We start from the raw sequence: 22,954 nt of genomic DNA, 5'->3' as shown, positions 1-22,954 counted from the left end.
CTTCCTCCCTCCTCTCTCAACCCTCCTCCCCCTCTCCTCTCCCGCCCGTCACTCACTGGCATCCTGGAAGTCCACGTCATTGCCGTTGAGGGCGTTCCTCAGACGGTTGGTCATGATCTTCAACTGCATGATCTGCTGGCGGATAGTCATGTCTGGCTTGGTGATGTCGATGTCCACTTCTGGATTGTTGATCTGGCTGGCCAGGCCGTCGCCCATCACCTCAAGAAGATACCTGGACACAGAACACATCAACACGTCACTTCGCAGGCAACGCATTTGGTACTACTGTGGATTTCTGTGGTACCACATTGCAGGAGGATGACAACATTTTGGACTAGGCCTCCTGCTGCACATTATTGTAATGTGAATTTGGACCATGATAGAGATGTATGGCAAGTAGGTTTTTGTGGGTTATGTTGTCTTCTTCTGTTCTAATCTGTGGGTATTTATGTTTGGACAAATCAATTTTCTTTCAGGGATATATCGATTTCAATCGATTTGTCTATCGATTTCACCAGTTATTGATTTGTCATCCTTTGTACTGTATGTGCCTGTCCATCTATCTCAGTCTCTCCTTATCATCTCTATCCCTTCTTCCTCTGGGGTCTCTTCTCATCCACAGGACTATATTGCTGTGGTCACAGTACTGGATGGAAAAACCACACATGCAAATAGTCCGAGTAGCCATTTGATTACCTGTTGAGGAGTCTTATGGCTTAAGGGTAAAAGCTGTTGAGAAGGATTTTGGTCTGAGACTTGATGCTCCGGTACCGCTTGCCATGCGGTAGCAGAGAGAACAGTCTATGACTGGGGTGGCTAGGGTCTTTGAACATTTTTGGGGCCTTCCTCTGACAGCGCCTGTTGTAGAGGTCCTGGATGGCAGGCAGCTTAGCCCCAGTGCTGTACTAGGCCGTATGCATTACCCTCTGTAGTGCCTTGCAGTCGGAGGCCGAGCAGTTGCCGTACCAGGCAGTGATGCAACCAGGATGCTCTCGATGGTGCAGCTGTATAACCTTTTGAGGATCTGAGGACCCATTCCAAATCTTGTTAGTTTCCTGAGGGGGAATAGGTTTTGTTGTGCCCTCTTCACGACTGTCTTGGTGTGTTTGGACCATTCTAGTTTGTTGGTGATGTAGACACCAAGTAACTTCAAGCTCACAACCTGCTCCACTGCAGCCCCGTCGATGAGAATGGGGGCATGCTCGGTCCTCCTTTTCCTGTAGTCCACAATCATCTCCTTTGTCTTGATTACGTTGAGGGATAGGTTATTATTCTGGCACCACCCGGGCCAGGTCTCTGACCTCCTCCCTATAGGCTGTCTCGTTGTTGTCGGTGATCAGGCCTACCACTGTTGTGTCGTCAGCAGACTTAATGATGGTGTTGGAGTCGTGCCTGGCCAAGCAATCGTGTGTGAACAGGGAGTACAGGAAGGGACTGAGCACGCACCCCTGAGGTTTCTCCAGTGTTGAGGATCAGCATGGCAAATGTGCTGCTACCTACCCTCACCACCTGGGGCAGCCCATCAGGAAGTCCAGGATCCAGTTGCAGAGGGAGGTGTTTAGTCCCAGGATCCTTAGCTTAGTGATGAGCTTTGAGGACACTATGGTGTTGAACGCTGAGCTGTAGTCAATGAATAGCATTCTCGTGTAGGTGTTAATTTTGTCCAGGTGGGAAAGGGCAGTTAGGAGTGCAATAGAGATTGCATCATCTGTGGATCTGCTTGAGCGGTATGCAAACTGGAGTGGGTCTAGGGTTTTTGGGATAATGGTGTTAATGTGAGCCATTACCAGCCTTTCAAAGCACGCCATGGCTACAGACGTGAGTGCTACGGGTCTGTAGCATTTAGGCAGGTTACCTTAGTGTTCTTTGGCACAGGGACTATGGTGGTCTGCTTGAAGGGGCTGAGTCACTGGCTTGCTGGGGCTCTCTCATGCCATCCCTGGAGGGGGTGCGTCACCTGAGTGGGTTGATTCACTGTTGTGGTCATCCTGTCTGGGTTGGCGCCCCCCCCTTGGGTTGTGCCGTGGCGGAGATCTTTGTGGGCTATACTCAGCCTTGTCTCAGGATGGTAAGTTGGTGGTTGAAGATATCCCTCTAGTGGTGTGGGGGCTGTGCTTTGGCAAAGTGGGTGGGGTTATATCCTTCCTGTTTGGCCCTGTCCGGGGGTGTCCTCGGATGGGGCCACAGTGTCTCCTGACCCCTCCTGTCTCAGCCTCCAGTATTTATGCTGCAGTAGTTTATGTGTCGGGGGGCTGGGGTCAGTTTGTTATATCTGGAGTACTTCTCCTGTCCTATTCGGTGTCCTGTGTGAATCTAAGTGTGCGTTCTCTAATTCTTGGCCATGTTCTGTTATAATCTCCACCCGGCACAGCCAGAAGAGGACTGGCCACCCCACATAGCCTGGTTCCTCTCTAGGTTTCTTCCTAGGTATTGGCCTTTCTAGGGAGTTTTTCCTAGCCACCGTGCTTCTACACCTGCATTGCTTGCTGTTTGGGGTTTTAGGCTGGGTTTCTGTACAGCACTTTGAGATATCAGCTGATGTACGAAGGGCTATATAAATAAATTTGATTTGATTTTGATTTTGATTTGAAACATGTTGGTATTACAGACTCAATCAGGGAAATGTTGAAAATGTCAGTGAAGACACCTTCCAGTTTGTCAGCACATGCCTGGGGCACACATCCTGGTAATCCGTGGCCCAGCTGCCTTGTGAATGTTAACCTGTTTAAAGGTCTTACTCACGTCGGCTACGGAGAACTTGATCAAACAGTCGTACGGAACAGCTGAACATAGAAGTGATTTAGCTCGTCTTATAGGCTCGTGCCACCTATGCAGCCCGACAACAGTTGGAGCCGGTGTAGTACAATTCAATCTTATTCCTGTATTGGCACTTTGCCTGTTTGATGGTTCGTCGGAGGGCATAGCAGGATCTATTATAAGCTTCCGGGTTAGAGTTCTAAGAAAATCTTGTCTGCTAAATTAACTAGCGTAGCCCACAGCCATATGGCATAGCCAGAACAAATCAAATGTAATTTGTCACATACACATGGTTATCAGATGTTAATGCGAGCGTAGCGAAATGCTTGTGCTTCAAATTCCGACAGTGCAGTAATATCTAACAAGTAGTCAAACAAATTCACAATGACTACCTTATACACACAATGTAAGAGGATGGATGTGTAAACATTATTAAAGTGGCATTATTTAAAGTGACTAGTGATACCATTATTAAATCCATTTATTAAAGTGGCTAGAGAATTGAGTCTGTATGTTGGCAGCAGCCTCTCTATGTTACTGATGGCTGTTTAACAGTCTGATGGCCTTGAGATAGAAGCTGTTTTCAGTCTCTCATTCCCAGCTTTGATGCAATGGTACTGATCTCGCCTTCTGGATGATAGTGGGGTTAACAGGCAGTGGCTCAGGTGGTTGTTGTCCTTAATGATCTTTTTGGCCTTCTTGTGACATCGGGTGCTTTAGGTGTCCTGGAGGGCAGGTAGTTTGCCCCCGGTGATGCATTGTGCAGACCCCACTACCTTCTGGAAAGCCTTGCATTTGAAGAAGGTGCAGTTGCCGTACCAGGCGGTGATACAGCCCGACAGAATGCTCTCGATTTTGCATCTGTAGAAGTTTGTGAGGGTATTAGGTGACAAGCTAAATTTCTTCAGCCTCCTGAGGTTGGAAAGGCGCTGTTGCGTCTTCTTCACCACGCTGTCTGTGTGGGTGAACCATTTCAGTTTGTCTGTGATGTGTACGCTGAGGAACTTAAACTTTCCAGTTTCTCCACTACTGTCCCGTCAATGTGGATAGGTGGGTGCTCCCTCTACTATTTCCTGAAGTCCACGATCATCTGTTTTGTTGATGTTGAGTGAGAGATTATTTTCCTGACACCACACTCCGAGGGCCCTCACCTCCTCCCTGAAGACTGTCTTGTCGTTGTTGGTAATCAAGCCTACCACTGTAGTGTCATCTGCAAACTTGATGATTGAGTTGGAGGCATGCATGGCCATGCAGTCATGGGTAAACAGGGAGTACAGGAGAGGGCTGAGAACACACCCAGCGGGGTGGAAATGGATCAGCGGGGTGGAAATGTTGTTTCCTACCTTCTCCACCTGGGGGGCGGCCAGTCAGAAAGTCCAGGACCCAGTTGCACAGGGCGGAGTCGAAACCCAGGGTCTCGAGCTTAATGATGAGTTTGGTGGGTACTATGGTGTTGAATACTGAGCTGTAGTCAATGAACAGCATTCTTGCATAGGTATTCCTCTTGTCCAGATGGGACAGTGTGATGTGATGCAGTGCAGTGTGATGACTAGGATAGGGATTGATTGAATATGTCCATAAACACACCAGCCAGCTGGTCTGCACATGCTCTGTGGATGCGGCTAGGGATGCAGTCTGGGCCGGAAGCCTTGCGAGGGTTAACACATTTAAATGTTTTACTCATGTCGGCCACGTGGCCACGTTGAAGGAGAGCCCGCAGTCTTTGGTAGCGGTCCGTGTCAGTGGTACTGTATTGTCCTCAAAGCGTGCAAATAAGTTATTTTTGTAATCCTTGATTGACTGTAGACGTTGCCACATACGTCTCAAATGTGTTTGAGTCGTTGAATTGCGACTCTACTTGTCACTGTACTGACACTGCTTGTTTGATTGCCTTGCGGCGGGAATAGCTACACTGTTTGTATTCTGTCATGTTTCCAGTCGCCTTGCCATGATTAAATGCGGTGGTTCGCGCTTTCAGTTTTGCACGAACGCTGTCATCAATCCACAGTTTCTGGTTAGGTAAGGTTTTAATAGTTACAGTGGGTACAACATCTCCAATGCACTTCCTAATAAACTCACTCACGAGACAGCGTAAACATATAGGGCCTAACATAAGGACAACACAGAGTATGCTATTCTGTTCTTCTAAAATAGACAGCTTTTTTTTCATATCATGTTTCTTTAGAACTGTCTAAAATAAATAATGGATTTATTGTGATGGTGTAGGTTATATTACATGGATTTATTAGACTTAGACTAAAATGTAGATGTTCCAAAGATCTGCATCAGTGGCTTGTAGGCTGTGCGTGGAAGCCAGGAGATGCTAAATGTGTTTATGTTAATTAACAGTCAGTTACCGTGAGACTGGCAGTTATTTGCTTGACAATCACCGGCTGAGAAAATGTCATGACCGCCACAGCCCTAGCTACATGCATTACTAATGGTCCCATTGCCTTGGAGTTGCATTTTTATGACATGGCCTGTCACATATTTCAATATTTCAGCATCACACACACACGCACATACACTTTTATATCAGCGTCCAATGCTTCTTTAACGCTAACACAAACACGCCCATGAACCCACAAGTACATACAGTTTTTATGACACAGTCATTATTCAGCGTAAACAGTCCTCCATAAATCAAAATGCCCAATCTCAATCCAATAAGGGAGGAGTTGTGGCTCTGCAGAAGGGGAGGTAACCTGCTCAATCATCTATTTAGTTTACAGAGGGTCTTGGGGATTCACTCTAACCAGAGAGAGCGTTGCATGACAAATAGGCAGTGCTGTGTCTATAGCTCTGTGAATGGTTAGCATGTTCATCCTCATTCTAAAGGGCATCTCAGGGTTACCTGAGCAATCCACATCCAACACAGTACAGATGTTCTCAGACATTTGAAGCGGGATAGTATACCATGGGATGGTATGCTACATATTCCTGTTGACAATGTGTCAGTAACAGTCTGTCTATGCCAGACAGCTAAACTACAGGACAGGTGCTCATCATACCTGGCCTTGGTCATGCCATTCCAGCACTTGTCATCACTAGCTGCTCCTGCTGCCACTTTACTACTGCACAGAGCAGCTGGCAGCTGGACCCAGTACTGCTGCATCTCCCGCAGCTTACTGGACACATCAGATATCTAGGAGAGAAATGACAAACTAGTCAACACAAAACACGCATGTATACACACACAGAGTGAGTGAGTGAGTGAGTGAGTGAGTGAGTGAGTGAGTGAGTGAGTGAGTGAGTGAGTGAGTGAGAGAGAGAGAGATATTCTTGGTCTACTGGGTACTTTAGACTCAACAGAGAGGATGTCATGCAGTTTTAATGACACACACACCTGCATCTCCAGCCGGACCCCTGCGGTGGGGCTGGGTTTGTACTCCATTACGGTGCTGGCGGGGTTAACTCTCTTCTTTCTCTCCTCAGACCCTGAACTTTGTGTGCCTGCCACCTTGGGGGTCCCACAGGCCTGTAACACCTACCACCAAACACACAGTAAAACACACACCTTTAGACATACACATCTGAGACTCAAACACATGTAAAATAGCATAGAGCGTGGGAGTAAAGGTTTAGTCAGCGTTTGTTGCTGGTTGAACGGACCTTGCTGGTGAAGACCTCTGTGTTCTGCTGCATGTAGAGGATGGCGTCTGAGATACGGAGGGGGAGGGAGTAGATGACCGCGTCCACACTGGGGTCAGAACTGAAACTAGATGCCACCTGCAGCATGGTGTCTGGACAAACAGAGACAGGAGATTAACAAGGGGAAAGACTGAGTGTGTGCTTATATTTGCAATGTGTGTGTGTGTGTCTCTCACCGATGAGGTTCTGCCACTCGGTGTCGAGGTCGGCCTGGTTGGCAAGGCATCCCTTCATGACGTTTCTGCAGTAGTTGGCACATGGCTTGACTGAGGCCAGGCCTCGACAGTGAGGACAGTACACCAGCTTCATCATGGCACGGGTACACTCTGGGCTGAGAGGTACCTGGAGGAAAAGACCAATCATCATCATCATCATCATCATCAATGAGCTTTGCATCTTTTCAATTTTGACTTCAACTGTGAGGAGTTATGAGTAATACGGCGAGTTGGAATGGGAAGGTTATGTTTTGTAAAAGAACTGCTATTCTGAATTCTATTTTCACTCAGGCATGATGACTGGCGCCTGTGTAGAGTAGAGAGTTGTTCCTTGCTACTTCTTAGGTCTCTATATGTATCAAGTCAACTGTGCATAGCTGTGCTCCAGCGATAGGGGCCGTTACACTTGTCAGTGCGAAGACCGATGAAAAGCCCAGTAAAGCTCACTTAGAGACATCTTTCCTCCCCTGATCTACTGACTGGTTCCCTCCAGAACTGCCATTTTGTACACAGGTCTCTGAATGCGTACACCATCTCCAATACAGAGACAGAAGTTCACCCTCATTGCATTTGTGGTTATAATATGTATTATAATCTTGATTATCATGTATTGATTATGATTAAGAGCATTGTGTGATATGGAAGGGCAACACTACCATGCAGCTAACACATGACCGTGGTTAGATATGGATAAAGAGGTGGATATGTTGGTCTATGTTGTGTAGATGTTTGTGGTCAGAAGAGTCAGCCATCATTTTACAAAGACAATCACGCATTCAGAGGAAGACCCATGTCATTTTCCCAGATTGCAGTTTCAAATTTAGCTCCTTAATGTGGATGTCTAGAGTTTGACACCATTAAGAACTTTACAAGCAAACTGATCAGATAACAAGATTAAAGAGGCATCATTACAACCGGTCCTTGTATTGCCAGACTTCACAGGGACACATCAACAGGGTTTAATGTAAACAGACAGCCGGCTTCCTAGCACGTCCGACAGTCACCGATTGATTGTGACATCCCAGTGTGAGATCTCCTACAGTGTGCCATAACAGGAGGGGGAGTGGAGCAGAGCAGAGGCCAGTTATTGGTGGCTGCTAAATTAAGATCAATGATGGGACAGATGCCCATGATGCCTCACTGTTACAGCAGCCACCATCACTGGCAGTAATGACAATAATCAACCATAGCTCAAAGGAATTCTTCCGTCTCTCTCTCTCTCTCTCTCTCTCTCTCTCTCTCTCTCTCTCTCTCAGATCCTATCACTTTACTCAAACTCTCTCTCTCTCTCTCATACACTCACGTTCATGGATCTCTCTATACCTCCTCCTCTATATCTCCCTCTCCCTGTGTTCTATTTAAAGGTGGTAAAGCTTGTGGTATCATGTACTGGAAACCCAGTCTGTATTTAAATGGGCCAGACTCTGGCCTCTTTGTGCCAACATAAAGAGTGGTTTTTAAAAACACAACAGATTACACATTAGACATGACATTACAGACTTAAAGTACTTTCATAGTAATGTAACATTCACATGAACTCAAAACCTTAATGTTTTTCAAAGGCTCCTTCCTCTCTCCAAGAGTGTGCCAGGAATCACCTTTTGAAACTCTTTATACCACCAAGAGCATTAAAAAAAATGGCATACATCCACTGCTGAGACAGAGAAGCGTCCCACTGTTACCCTACTTGAAGCCATGTTTGAAGAGAAAAAGTAGAATGTCCAAAGTATTCAGCAAGTAGACAGTGGCTGTAAGAACAGGGACAGGAAGGCCAGACCTCTCTGTAATACACTTATGATGGGGAACAGATGTTAAGCTAGCCTAGCTACATTATTCATCTGCCCCTCAGACAAATACAATCATATTTTATTTTTCACATGCTTTGTAAACAACATGTATAGACTAACAGTGAAATGCTTACTTAGGGGTCCTTTTCCAACGATGCAGAGTTAAAAAGAAAACAGTAGTACGAGGAATAAATATGCAGTGAATAACGAATAACAATATGGAATAAAAATAAAATGGCCATATATATAGGGAATAGAAAAGAGGAATGTCCGCAACTCCAGTATGCTCCCATGGTGACTTAATCAGACGCACAATAAACACTAAGTTTTGATCCGAGTTGGATCTTAGTCGTTCTTTTATCCTGCAGCTGATAAGTTCAATGTGCATATTTATCTCTATTTTCCCCCATTTATATAAGGAGTACCAGTACCAAATCTATGTACAGGGGTACGAGGTAATTGAGGTAGCTGAGCTGTAGTCAATGAACAGCATGCTTACATAGGTATTAATTTTGTCCTGGTGGGTGAGGGCAGTGTGGAGTGCAATAGAGATTGCCTCCTCTGTGGATGAGTTGGGGCTGTATGCAAATTGGAGTGGGTCCAGAGTGTCTGGGATGATGGTGTTGATGTGAGCCATGACCAGCCTTTCAAAGCATTTCATGGCTATAGAAGGCGAGTGCTACAGGCAATGCACAGCAGCCTTTTACACACCCTTACTGAGACACGCCCCTACTGAGACACACCCCTACTGAGACAAGCCCCTAGTGTGCTTTATCTATCCACAGTATTCATATGTTTTCACCAGGGTAGCCAAGGTTAAACATTGCCTGTGGGTGAAAATTACATAGTCTCATAGGGACTTTACTTTTTTGTGACACATTTACACAAGATACTGCCTCGTAAAAATCCCAATTTGAACTGGTTGAGAGGGTTTCAGTGTGTGCTGTAGGATGTGAGTAATGTGTGTGTATGGTGGTTAATGGTTAACAGTGTGGCAGATGTGAGGTGGTAATCTCAGGTATAAAAAGCACAGCCATGTTTATCAGAGGCAACAGCACGTGAAACAGCACAGGTCTCTACAACAACAGTACCTGGGAGACTTTGCGGACCACCTCTCCACTGACGGTCAGGCCCTGGACGAATGACCGCGCCGCCACCAAGGCCCGAGTGACCTTGGACTTGAGATCGCGGGGAACATCCCCAAAGGGCCGCAGGGTCTCCGTCTGCTTGGCCACACACTCCAGGTAGTCATCAGTGAGAGTGTACTGTGGGAGGGCGGAGGCCTTGAACAGGCGCTCCAGCAGCCGTGCCCAAAAGTCGTTGAGCGTCTCCTCCAGGTTGACAGCGGAGCCGCGGTAGTAGCGACGCAGGTCAGTGTACAGGTCCTGGAACACAGGGGCGTTCTTGGAGTAGAGGGAGCTCAGTTTGGCCAGGAAGGACTCCTGGAGGGAGCGCTCTGAGCTATTCAGGAGGTCTGTGAAGTATGCTGAGGAGAGAGGAGAGAGGGACGAGGAGTCAAATACTGGACTAGTCAGTTGTATTTATAGGACAGGAGCAGCACCTATCAATGCCTTTGCCAGACCACAAAAAGGGCCTAGGGAGCGTAGAGTGGGATACATTTCTTTATTTGAGGAACTTGAGGCAACCGACCAATCAAACACGGAAGAGATTATGAAAGAGACAGGCCTCCAAAGCTCTTTGGTCTAGTCTACAAAAGGGTGATTAGGCTCATTCACACGCATGGTCACCTGCGCCTGGCTGGAGATGCAGGTGTGTGTTTCATTAAAACTGCAGGACATCCTCTCTGTTGAGTCTAATGTGACCAGTAGACCAAGACCAAAAATCAATCTCTCCCTCTCTGACACACACACACACACACACCTGGTTTGTCTCCAGCTTCCAGCCATAACAACATTAGATCCATCACCACCTGTCTGTCAAGAGAAATAGCACTTACTGGCCTTCGGCACCTGTCAGGTCTACTGTACAGTATATTAGAGATTCAAAGCACTACGCACTGGGCACGCACTGGTTGAATCAACGTTGTTTCCACATCATTTCAATTCAATTACATTGAAGCAACATGGAATAGACATTGAATTGATGTCTGTGCCCAGAGGGTAAGGTCTTGGTGCTACGTAAAACATTGAAATAAATGGGAGTGTGGAAATTAGCAGATTGATTTGGCCCATCATTATGACCAGGGCATAAGAGACATAATATATATATGCACAGTATCAGTCAAACGTTTGGACACACCTACTCAGTCAAAGATTTTTCTTTATTTTTACTATTTTCTACATTGTAGAATAATAGTGAAGACATCAAAACTATGAAATAATACATATGGAATCATTTAGTAAAGTGTTAAACACATCAAAATACATTTTAGATGTTTCAAAGTAGCCTCCCTTTGCCTTGAATGACAGCTTTGCACACTCTTGGCATTCTCTCAACCAACTTCATGAGGTAGTCACCTGGAATGCATTTCAATTAACAGGTGTGCCTTGTTAAAAGTTCATTTGTGGAATTTCTTTCCTTCTTAATGCGTTTGAGCCAATCAGTTGTGTTGTGACAAGGTATGGGTGGTATACAGAAGATATCCCTATTTGGTAAAACTCCAAGTCCATATTATGGCAAGAACAGCTCAAATAAGCAAAGAGAATCAACTTTCCATCATTACTTTAAGACATGAAGGTCAGTCAATACAGAAAATGTCAAGAACTTTGAAAGTTTCTTCAAGTACAGTGGCAAAAACCATCAAGTGCTATGATGAAACTGGCTCTCATGAGGACTGTCCCAGGAAAGGAAGACCCAGAGTTACCTCTGCTGCAGAGGATACGTTCATTGGAGTTACCAGCCTCAGGAATTGCAGCCCAAATACATGCTTCACAGAGTTCAAGTAAAAGACACATCTCAACATCAACTGTTCAGAGGAGACTACGTGAATCAGGCCTTCATGGTTGAATTGCTGCAAAAAAACACTACTAAAGGACACCAATACGAAGAAGAGACTTGCTTGGGCCAAGAAAGAAGAGCAATGGACATTAGGCCGGTGGAAATCTGTCCTTTGGTCTGATGAGTCCAAATTTGAGGTTTTGTTTCAAACCGCTGTGTCTTTGTGAGACGCAAAGTAGGTGAACGGATGATCTCCGCAGGTGTGGTTCCCACTGTGAAGCGTGGAGGAGGAGGTGTGATGGTGTGGGGGTGCTTTGCTGGTGACATTGTCTTTGATTTATTTAGAGTTCAAGGCACACTTAACCAGCAAGGCTACCATCGCATTCTGCAGCGATACGCCATCCCATCTGGTTTGCGCTTAGTGGGACTATCATTTGTTTTTCAACAGGACAATGACCCAACACACCTTCAGGCTGTGTAAAGGCTATTTGACCAAGAAGGACAGTGATGGAGTGCTGCATCAGATGGCTTGACCTCCACAATCACCAGACCTCAACCCAATTGAGATGGTTTGGGATGATTTGGACTGCAGAGTGAAGGAAAAGCAGCCAACAATATGTGTGAACTCCTTCAAGTCTATTGGTAAAGCATTCCAGGTGAAGCTGGCAAATTAATGGTGGCTGCTGGTGAAGCTGGTTGAGAGAATGCAAAGCTGTCATCAAGGCAAAGGGTGGCTACTTTGAAGAATCTCAAATATAAAATATATTTTGATTTGTTTAACACTTTCTTACTACATGATTCCATATGTGTTATTTCATTGTTTTGATGTCTTCATTATTATTCTACAATGTAGAAAATAGTCCAAATAAAGAAAAACCTTTGAATGAGTAGATGTCCAAACTTTTGACTGGGACTGTATATTTTAGGAACTCAGTCAGGGTCTCAACTTACTGTTGAGAGTTAGAATAGTATAGCATCAGCAGTTTTTCTCTTGTTATGGTAGTCACTGACAGTCAATCAATTAGCCCATGTCAGCTACCATTTTTTAGATAGGTAAATGTATCTAGCCAGCTATCTTGTAGTAACTTGTAGTAATCGTGGTAGTAATCATGGTCGAATATCGACCGGGCACAAAGGGCACGTGCCCAGGGGCCCTGACCTCCAGGGGGCACCCATTGATTTTGTTTGTCACTCTTACTCAGATATCATATAAACTTGGCATAAGTCAGGGCAAAATGTGTAGAATTGCAGGAAATTCGCTTGAGAACGGCAAAATTGTCTCTCCACCCCATGACATAATATGTAGAATAGCAGCTAACTTGTTTTAAAACTGCAACATTTTCTCTGAGCCCCATGACAAAATGGGTGGAATTGCAGGAAATTTACTCAAAAAATGTTTCCTCTCCGCCTTCAAAAGGGGGGCCACTAAAATGTTTTGCAAGGTTTTGCTTGAGGCCTCCAAAAGACTAGGGCCCTGATTGTGACATACAAGGAGGAGTGCTCTAGCTTCCCTGACAAATGAGCTATGGACACTGTGAGAACCTGTGAATTTATCTGTATAACTGTAGAGCACTTTTTCAGCTGCAGTTCAGTTCACAGCACTGTGCGTGTACACTCTTAGAAAAAAAGGGTTCCAAAAGGGTTATTCGGCTGTCCCCATAGGAGAACCCTTTTTGGTTCCAGGTAGAACCCTTTTAGGTTTCATGTAGAACCCTCTCTGGAAAGGGTTCAACATGGAAATCAAAGTGGTTCTACCCGGAACCAAAAAAGGGTTCTACCCGGAACAAAAAAGGGTTCTACCTGGAACCAAAAAGGGTTCTTTGGCTGTCCCCATAGGAAAACCCTTTGAAGAACCCTTCTTGGTTCCAGGTATACCTATTTTGGTTCCCTTTAAGGTTCTAGATAGCACCTTTTTTCAAAGAGTGTATAGTGAGAGGAGAAGAGAAAAACAAAACAACAAAACCAACAAGGGACAATGACATTGCCCCATATACCTCCTTATTGAGCCTTGTAATAAAGCAGCATATATTGAGAGTTACAGTGTCAGTGAGAAATGTAATACATCTCTGTATCCTCCCATTCTGCTGACACACTAACTGGGCTGCTGCTGCTGCCTGATGCTGGAGCTGACCCCCATAGAAAGAGGGTTAAGATGGGCAGACTGCCTCTGACTCTCCCTCTAATCTGAGGTTTGCATGCTGGGGGAGAGGGAGGGCCTGGGTGGGGCCTGGGAGTGCTGCTGCTGCTGTGGAGAAGCAATAAAAACCTTCATTTAGTTGAGCGAGTCCAGGGCCCACGCCCGACAACCCTGAACACAACCAGATGGCCATGTAGCTCTTACCGTCACTGCTCTCCGCGTCCTTCTGTTCCTTCTGTTTCTACTGCTCCTACTGCTACTACTCCTGTACTCTACTGCTGATCCGACACAGCTGCAGTCATATCAAATGGGCTTGAAACATCACCTGCACACTTCAATTTCCTCCTCTCTCTACAGCTGCTTCATGTAGCTATAGCTCTCCTGCTCATTCCTCTTTGATGCATTGCTTCATCCTCATCAACATTTGACTTTCCGCTGTCTCTGTGGTTGTAACCTCCTGATGTTGAGGGGGATGAAAAGGGGTTGTGGGTTTTGGGGTGAGGGAGCTGTACTGTATGCAGCTGGACTAGCTCTATACTGTTCTGCCAGCCCAGCCCCTGTGTGTGTGATAGTGTCCTTGTTGTTGTGTGGCACAAACCTTCCTCCTGTTGCTAGGCTAACTCTGCCACATCAGTCACACTTCTTTCATCTTGCTCCGTAAATCAGAGCAGCCCAGCAGTCCAGGAAGTGCAGAAAGCAGGAGAAAAGGGAACTGGAACTCCCCATCTGACACACTCATACCACCATACCCTCTCCTCTTTCCTTCTTTTTTTAATTCTTTCAAATCTCCATTAGCATTGCCAGCATCCCAGCCTGTGGCAGTGGATTGGAGGAGGAGAGACGGAGGGAGGGCTCCCTGCACCCCCCATCCCCACCAACCTGTCAGACGGTGTCTGCTAGGTTCCATGACTCATTACCACAACCAATCATAACTCACTTTCCCAGCCACCCACAATCTCCTCCCTGTCTCTGTGTCTACTGCTCTCTGTCTATGCCACTCTGATGACAGCTAGGGCCCATCAAAGCAGGAAATATGACTCCATGCCATCATCTCCAGTTCCTGTTCTGATCTTATGTTAATCAGATGGATGGAGGTCCAGATTACCCTGTGGGGGATTTATTTCCCTGAGCAAACAACCGTGTTTCAGGCGTTATCAGCTGCTGTCATCGGGGCACCATATCCTTTGGGCCACATTGGTCAGGACTATATTGATTCGTTTATAAATAGAGTTTATCAGTGATGTGTTAAAGATTGCAGTCTTTAAAATTCTCAGAACAAGTCAAGGACATCATCAAGGGCATCCAGTTCTTGAACTCAAAGATCGCACACAAATAAGTGTGTGTGTGCGAGCGTGTTTGTATTGTCAGTATAGAGGAGTGTATGCGTTCTGGGAGGCTGCTACTCACTGTCGAAGCTCCTGTACTGTGCATTGAGAGAGGCCTGTAGCGAGCGTCCAGCCTCTCTGACCAGGCCCTCAAACTCCCTGCGACTCAGGTTGGACAGGGTCTCCTCCATGGCACTGGTACAGCAGGTATACCCCTGGGGACAGATCCGAAGGTGCTCACCTACACAGACGCAAGACAGAGGAGAGGACATGTTTTGGGTTTTATCCACAGTACATACAAACTATATTTCCATACATGTATTTTGTTCTGTCTGTATTTTATTCATACAGCAAAACAGCACAACTGTGATGGGCATTGTATCTGATAAACTGAAAATGGTCCATAATGGATTGCTATTGGTCTCTGTAACTTGTGGAGTAATCAATCTCTTAAGGATCTAAAAATAGCTGTGCAGGCTCCTCTGCTTCCCCAGAACCCACAGTAAAAAGAAAGAGAGAGGATGATATCTCATTGTTACCACCAATTCATTACACTGACCTACATGCCATCACATGGCCTCGGGCCCTCAGGACCCCAGAGGTGGAGGAGGCTATGGTTATCACATATCACCTCTCCCCCTCTCTCTGACTGTCTCTGAGCAACACAACAGACCAGTGTCTGTCAGACTACAGCCAGAGAGGAGCTTAACCAGAGAGAATAGAGATGAGCTCAGTCATAGAACAGAGATATTGATTATGTTAAAGGACACAGTGGGATCAACTCAAAGAGCATGGAGGTGCACAGCTGAAAACTACACTGGAGAACGGGCCATTGCAAAAACTAATATATAAAAACAACCAGATGACATATACAGGTAACTGACAAAAACACTAAATGAGGGATACAAAGTGTATTGAAAGCAGATGCTTCCACAAAGATATGGTTTCTGAGTTAATTAAGCAATTAACATCCCACCATGCTTAGGGTCATGTATAAACATGCTGGGCATGCAATTATTTTGCCCATTATTTTGGTTACCATGGCTATGCCTCATGACATGACAATGCCCCCATCCACAGGGCACGAGTGATAATTGAATGGTTTGATAAACATGAAAACAATGTAATGCCATAGCCATATGCGATAGCCATATGCCATAGCCGTCTCAGTCACCAGATCCCTGCCGAATTGAACACTTATGGGAGATTCTGGAGCGGCGCCTGAGACAGCGTTTTCCACCACCATCAACAAAACACCAAATCATGGAATTTCTAGTGAAAGAATGGTGTCGTATCCCTCCAATAGAGTTCCAGACACTTGTAAAATCTATGCCAAGGTGCATTGAAGCTGTGCTCGCTCGTGGTGGACTAATGCCCTACTAAGACACTTTATGTTGGTGTTACCTTTATTTTATCAGTTACAAATAGAAGAATGGCGCCGGAGGGGATGGATGCCGTTTTACGTACTCCAAATCAATTGTGTTATTTTGTGTGTTTTTTTTGCATTGTTTTGTACATAACGTTGATGCTACCGTCTCTTATGAACGACAAGAGATTCTAGGTATCTGAAAAGCGATTACTCACCTCGAACTGGACAAAGATTTTTTCTTTAATGAGTCTGACACGAAGAACATAATGTTGTTTCCTGGACAAGGCCCTAATCCCTGTTATTCGCATGAAGAAAATAAGGAAATAAAGTAGACACAGATCAGGGTGCCTTGTGAGAATTCGACGGTGACCCGCCTCCACCATCCGTTCTATTGGCCAATGTGCATTCACTGGAGAATAAACTGGATGAGCTCCGTTTGAGACTATCCTACATACCAACGGGACATTAAAAACTGTAATATGTGGCTGAACAACGACAGATGATATACAGTTGGCTGGGTTTTCCGTGCATCGACAGGACAGAACAATTACGTCCGGTAAGACGAGGGGTGGGGGTGTGTGTCTATTTGTCAATAACAGCTGGTGGGCAATGTCTAATATTAAAGTAGTCTCGAGGTATTGTTCACCTGAGGTAGAGTACCTCATGATAAGCTGTAGACCACACTATCTACCAAGAGAGTTTTCATCTATATTTTTCGTTGCCGTCTATTTACCACCACAAACCGACGCTGGCACTAAGACCGCACTCAACCAGCTGTAAAAGGCCATAATCAAACAAGAAAATGCTCATCCAAAAGCGGCGCTCCTGGTGGCCGAGGACTTTAATGCAGGCAAACTTGAATCTGTTTTACCTAATTTCTACCAGCATGTCAAATATGCATACAGAGGGAAAAAAACTCTAGACCACCTTAACACCAGACACAGAGATGCTTACAAGCAACAACCTAAGCAGGAAGTGACTCGCTCAATACGGAAGTGGTCAGATGATGCGGATGCTACTCTACAGGACTGTTTAGCAAGCATAGACTGGAATATGTTCTGGGATTCATCCAATGACATTGAGGAGTATACCACCTCAGTCACTGCCTTCATCAATAAGTGCATCGACAACGTCGTCCCTACAGTGACTGTACGCACTAGAGGTCAACTGATTAATCAGCATGGTTGATTAATTAGGGCCGATTTCAAGTTTTCATAACAATCGGTAATCTGCATTATGGCCAATTACATTGCAATCCGTGAGGAGACTGCGTAGCAGGCTAACCACCTGTTATGCGAGTGCAGCATCAAAGGACCTTGTGGCTGCAAGGAGCCAAGGTAAGTTGCTAGCTAGCATTAAACTTATCTCGTAAAAAACGATCAATCTTAACATAATCACTCATTAACTACACATGGTTGATGATATTACTAGTCTAACTAGCTTGTCCTGCATTGCGTATAATCAATGTGGTGCCTGTTAATTTATCATTGAATCACAGCCTACTTCAACTTCGCCAAACGGGTGATGATTTAACAAAAGTGCATTTGAGGAAAAATCACAATCATTGCACCAATGTACCGAACCATAAACATCAAAGCCTTTCTTAAAATAAATACACAAGTATATATTTTTAAACCTGCATATTTAGTTAAAATAAATTCATGTTAGCAAGCAATATTAACTAGGGAAATTATGTCACTTCTCTAGCGTTCAGTGCAAGCAGAGTCAGGGTATATGCAGCAGCTTGGGCTGCCTGGTGCTGTTTATGACTTCAAGCCTATCAACTCTCGAGATTAGGCTGGCAATACTATAGTGCCTATAAGAACATCCGATAGTCACAGGTATATTAAAGACAAATGGTATAGAAAGAAATAGTCCTATAATTCCTATAATAACTACAACCTAAAACATCTTAACTGGGAATATTGAAGACTCATGTTTAAAGGAACCACCAGCTTTCATATGTTCTCAGGTTCTGAGCAAGGAATCGCTTTCAAGGAGCAGGAAACTAATCCGGACACTTATAAGATGTAGCAGGGCTTGCAAACTACTACAGACTACAAAGAGAAACCCAGCCACGAGCAGCCCAGTGATGCAAGCCTACCAGATGGGCTAAATGCAGGTAGCCTAGTGGTTAGAGCGTTGGGCTAGTAACCGAAAGGATGCTGGATCGAATCCCTGAGCTGACAAGGTAACAATCGTTCTGCCCCTGAGTGAGGCAGTTAACCCACTGTTCCCCTGGTGCTGAAGATGTGGAAGTTGATTGTGGCAGCCCCCCTGCACCTCTCTGATTCAGAGGGGTTGGGTTAAATACAGTAGCCACATTTCAGTTGAATGCATTCAGTGGTACAACTGACTAGGTGTCTCCCTTATGCTCATCATGCCAGAAACCCTAGCAGATCCACAGATGGCGCAATCTCAATCGTACTCCACACTGCACTTTCCCACTTGGACAAAAGGAACACCTATGTGAGAATGCTGTTCAATGACTACAGTTCAGCGTTCAACACCATAGCACCCACAAAGCTCATCAATAAGCTATGTACCCTGAGACTGACCACCTAACTCTGCAACTGGATCCTGGACTTCCGCCCCTAGGTGGTGAGGGTAGGGAACAACACATCTGCCACACTGATCCTCAACATGGGGGGCCACTCAGGGGTGTGTGCTTAGTCACGTCCTGTACTCTCTGTTCACCCACGACTGCATGGCAAGCACGACTCCAACACCATCATCATTACGTTTGCTGATGACACAACAGTGGTAGGCCTGATCACCGACAACAATGAGACATCCTATAGGGAGGAGGTCAGAGACCTGGCAGTGTGGTGCCAGGACAACAACCTCTCCCTCAACGTGACCAAGACAAAGGAGATGATCGTGGTCTACAGGACAAGGAGGGCCGAACACGCCCCCATTCACATCGACGAGGCTGTAGTGGAGCATGTCGAGAGTTTCAAGTGCCTTGGTATCCACATCACTAACAAACTATCATGGTACAAACACACCAAGAAAGTCGTGAAGAGGACACGACAAAGCCTTTTCCCCTTAGGAGACTGAAAAGAAAGGCATGGGTCCCCAGATCCTCAAAAAGTTTTACAGCTGCACCATCGAGAGAATCCCAATAGGTTGCATCACCGGCTGGTATGGCAACTGCTCTGCATCAGACCAAGGGTAGTGCGTACGACCCAGTACATCACTGGGGCCAACCAGGACCTATATACTAGACAGTGTCAGAGGAAGGCCCAAAAAATTGTCAAAGAACCCAGTCACCCAAGTCATAGACTGTTCTCTCTGCTACCACACGACAAGCGGTACCAGACCGCCAAGTTTAGGTCCAAAAAGCTCCTTAACATTGTTGGTTAAGGACTTGTAATAATTAAGGTAAAGGTAAAATAATAGTAGGGTAAAATCTACACCTGTTGTATTCGGCACATGTGACAAATACATTTGATTTGATACCTGCATATACAGTACTGTGCCTTCAGAAAGTATTCACACCACTTGACTTTTTCCTCACTTTGTTGTGTTACAGCCTGAAACGTTCAACTTGATTAAATTGAGATTTGTTTGGTCACTGGCCTACACACATTACCCCATAACGTCAACATTTTTATAAATGAATAAAAAATGAAAAGCTGAAATGACTTGAGTATTCAACCCCTTTGTTATGGCAAGCCTAAATGAGTTCAGGAATAAAAAGGTGCTTTAACAAGTCACATAATACAGTACGTTGCATAGACTCACTCGTTGTGCAATAAATCAAATCAAATCAAATAGTGTTTAGCATGATTTTTAAATGACTACCTCATCACTGTACCCCACACATAACATTATCTGTAAGGTCCATCAGAGCAGTGAATTTCAAACACAGATTCAACCACAAAGACCAGGAGAGGTTTTCCAATGCTTCGCAAAGAAGGGCACCGATTTGTAGATGGATAAAACATCTAAAAAGCAGACAATGAATATCCCTTTGTGCATGGTGAAGTTATTAATTACACTTTGGATGGTGTACCAATACACCCTGTCTCTACAAAAATAGAGCTGTCTTTACTAACTCAGTTGTCGGAGAGGAAGGAAACCGCTCAGGAATTTCACCATGAGGTCAATGGTGACTTTAAAACAATTACAGAGTTTAATAGCTGCGATAGGAGAAAAGTGAGGATGGATTAACAACATTGTAGTTACTTCACAATACTAACCTAGTTGACAGAGTGAAAAGAAGGAATAATAAAAATATTCCAAAAGATGCATCCTGTTTGCAACAAGGCACAAAAGAAATACTGCAAAATATGTGGCAAAGCAATTTACTTTTTGTCCTGAATACAAAGTATTATGTTTGGGGCAAATCCAATACAACAGATTACTGAGTACCACTCTCCATATTTTCATGCATAGTGGTGGTGCATCATGTTACGGGTATGGTTGTAATCGTTAAGGCATGGGGAGTTTTTCAGGATAAAAACATTTATGGAATGGTGCTAAGTACAGGCAAAATCCTAGAGGGAAACATGGTTCAATCTGCTTTCCACAAGATACTGGGAGATGAATTCACCTTCCAGCAGGACAATAACCTGAAACACAAGACCAAATCTACACTGGAGTTGCTTACGAAGAAGTCAGTGAATATTACTGAGTGACCAGGTTACATTTGTGACTTAAATCTGCTTGGAAATCTATGGCAAAACTTGAAAATTGTTGTCTAGCAATGATCAACAACCAATTTGACAGAGCTTGAAGAATTTTGAAAAGAATAATGGGCAAATATTGTTTAATCCAACTGTAAGACTCACAGCTGTAATTGCTACCAAATGTGATTCTAACATGTATTGTCTCAGGGGTGGGAATACTTCTGTAAAATGAGATATTCTGTATTTCATTTTCAATAAATTTGCAAACATTTCTAAAAACATGTTTTTACTTTGTCATTATGGGGTATTGTGTGTAGATGGGTGAGGAAAATTCTGTAACACAATGTGGAATAAGTCAAGGGGTGTGAAAACTTTCCGAAGCGACTGTAAAAGACATCCCAGCTAGCACATAACGTTCTGAGAACCATATGTTTCTTAGAGCTTGGTGAGAGCGTGGTTAACCTATGGTTTGCATACCACCTTCCCACAACTTTATGGGAATGGTGCAGGATAGTGTGCTGGCTTTGGATCATTCTCAGCACATTAAAGGAAGTTCACAAAAAAAAAATCATAAGAGACGGTAGCATCAACGTTATGTACAAAACAATGCAAAAAAACCACACAAAATAACACAATTGATTTGGAGTACGTAAAACGGCATCCATCCCCTCCGGCGCCATTCTTCTATTTGTAACTGATAAAATAAAGGTAACACCAACATAAAGTGTCTTAGTAGGGCATTAGTCCACCACGAGCGAGCACAGCTTCAATGCACCTTGGCATAGATTTTACAAGTGTCTGGAACTCTATTGGAGGGATGCGACACCATTCTTTCACTAGAAATTCCATGATTTGGTGTTTTGTTGATGGTGGTGGAAAACGCTGTCTCAGGCGCCGCTCCAGAATCTCCCATAAGTGTTCAATTCGGCAGGGATCTGGTGACTGAGACGGCTATGGCATATGGCTATCGCATATGGCTATGGCATTACATTGTTTTCATGTTTATCAAACCATTCAATTATCACTCGTGCCCTGTGGATGGGGGCATTGTCATGTCATGAGGCATAGCCATGGTAACCAAAATAATGGGCAAAATAATTGCATGCCCAGCATGTTTATACATGACCCTAAGCATGGTGGGATGTTAATTGCTTAATTAACTCAGAAACCATATCTTTGTGGAAGCATCTGCTTTCAATACACTTTGTATCCCTCATTTACACAAGTGTTTTTGTCAGTTACCTGTATATGTCATCTGGTTGTTTTTATATATTCGTTTTTGCAATGGCCCGTTCTCCAGTGTATTTCAATACTTTAACATAATGTTTCCTAAAAGTTCAAACATGGTTATACTTCATTTCAATTTTGGTAATGTTCTAGGAGTGTTCTCCAACTGGTTTGACTTTGGGAATGTTCTCAAATAGTTCAGAGGACATTCAGAAACAACGTTCTTCTGTGGGAATTTCAGTATTTCAGCGTAACATTTCCTAAAGATTTCTTCATGGTTCTATTTGAAGTAATGTTCTCAAATTGTCCCAAGAACATTAAGAAAACTTTCCATAAAAACCACAAGAAAACTTTAGTAACATTCAGAGAATGTTTTAAGAATGTTATTTAAAAAGATATACATTCCATTCTCAGCATCAACAAAACCTTCTCTATCCTCTATCTTGTTAAGTCCGGAAACTAAGTCGCTCTGGATAAGAGCGTCTGCTAAATTACATTTAAAACATTTTTAAGTGTGTTCAGGTGTGTCGGCCGCGCCCACTAATTGGCCACATCTTATTTTAATCAGAGTGATCGTTTCCTTTGAAATGTGTTCTGTTTGAATATACCTAAATGAACAGCTTTGTATGAGTCAAAAAATCAACATGGCATGCTAGCTCCATCCTGGTGATGCAGTGGACTTATTCCATGGATAGAAAACAGAAGAGTATAGGTTTGAATCTCACTGACTCTGTGCCACAATAAAAGAGAAATGTGTTTGCATGACTAATGCCTAAGCAATTACATTTCCATGTGTCCTATCTGTGCTTGGAGTTCAAACCACTTAACCCAAACTAAGATTTGACATTTCGCAAACAGGTTCCCTGTTAAAGCCCTTCCCTCGGCCTGGCCCTGGATGTCTTTCCAGGGAACTGGAGCAAGAGATGTTATCGCATCCATGCATCTTTTATGACT

The 22,954-nt window shown here is 44.4% G+C and overlaps 1 protein-coding gene across 1 annotated transcript in view; it reads right to left on the bottom strand.

Annotated features, from left to right (window-relative positions):
- The window catches only part of LOC109897927 (glypican-1), a 64,506-nt gene that overhangs the window by 3,095 nt on the left and 38,457 nt on the right, over window positions 1-22,954 (bottom strand). Inside the window, exons 2-8 of the mRNA XM_020492610.2 lie at window positions 14,853-15,011; window positions 9,502-9,896; window positions 6,585-6,750; window positions 6,370-6,500; window positions 6,104-6,244; window positions 5,769-5,902; window positions 57-232 (exon numbers count right to left, since the gene is read on the bottom strand). Coding sequence (XP_020348199.1) covers window positions 57-232; window positions 5,769-5,902; window positions 6,104-6,244; window positions 6,370-6,500; window positions 6,585-6,750; window positions 9,502-9,896; window positions 14,853-15,011 — 1,302 coding nt within the window. The remainder of the gene's footprint in view (window positions 1-56; window positions 233-5,768; window positions 5,903-6,103; window positions 6,245-6,369; window positions 6,501-6,584; window positions 6,751-9,501; window positions 9,897-14,852; window positions 15,012-22,954) is intronic.

The sequence above is a fragment of the Oncorhynchus kisutch genome, linkage group LG10 (assembly GCF_002021735.2).
Source record: "Oncorhynchus kisutch isolate 150728-3 linkage group LG10, Okis_V2, whole genome shotgun sequence".
In the NCBI taxonomy this organism is placed as follows: Eukaryota; Metazoa; Chordata; class Actinopteri; order Salmoniformes; family Salmonidae; genus Oncorhynchus; species Oncorhynchus kisutch.
The sequence above is the reverse complement of the archived record's forward strand: the minus strand, read 5'-3'. Positions and strand labels throughout refer to the sequence as shown.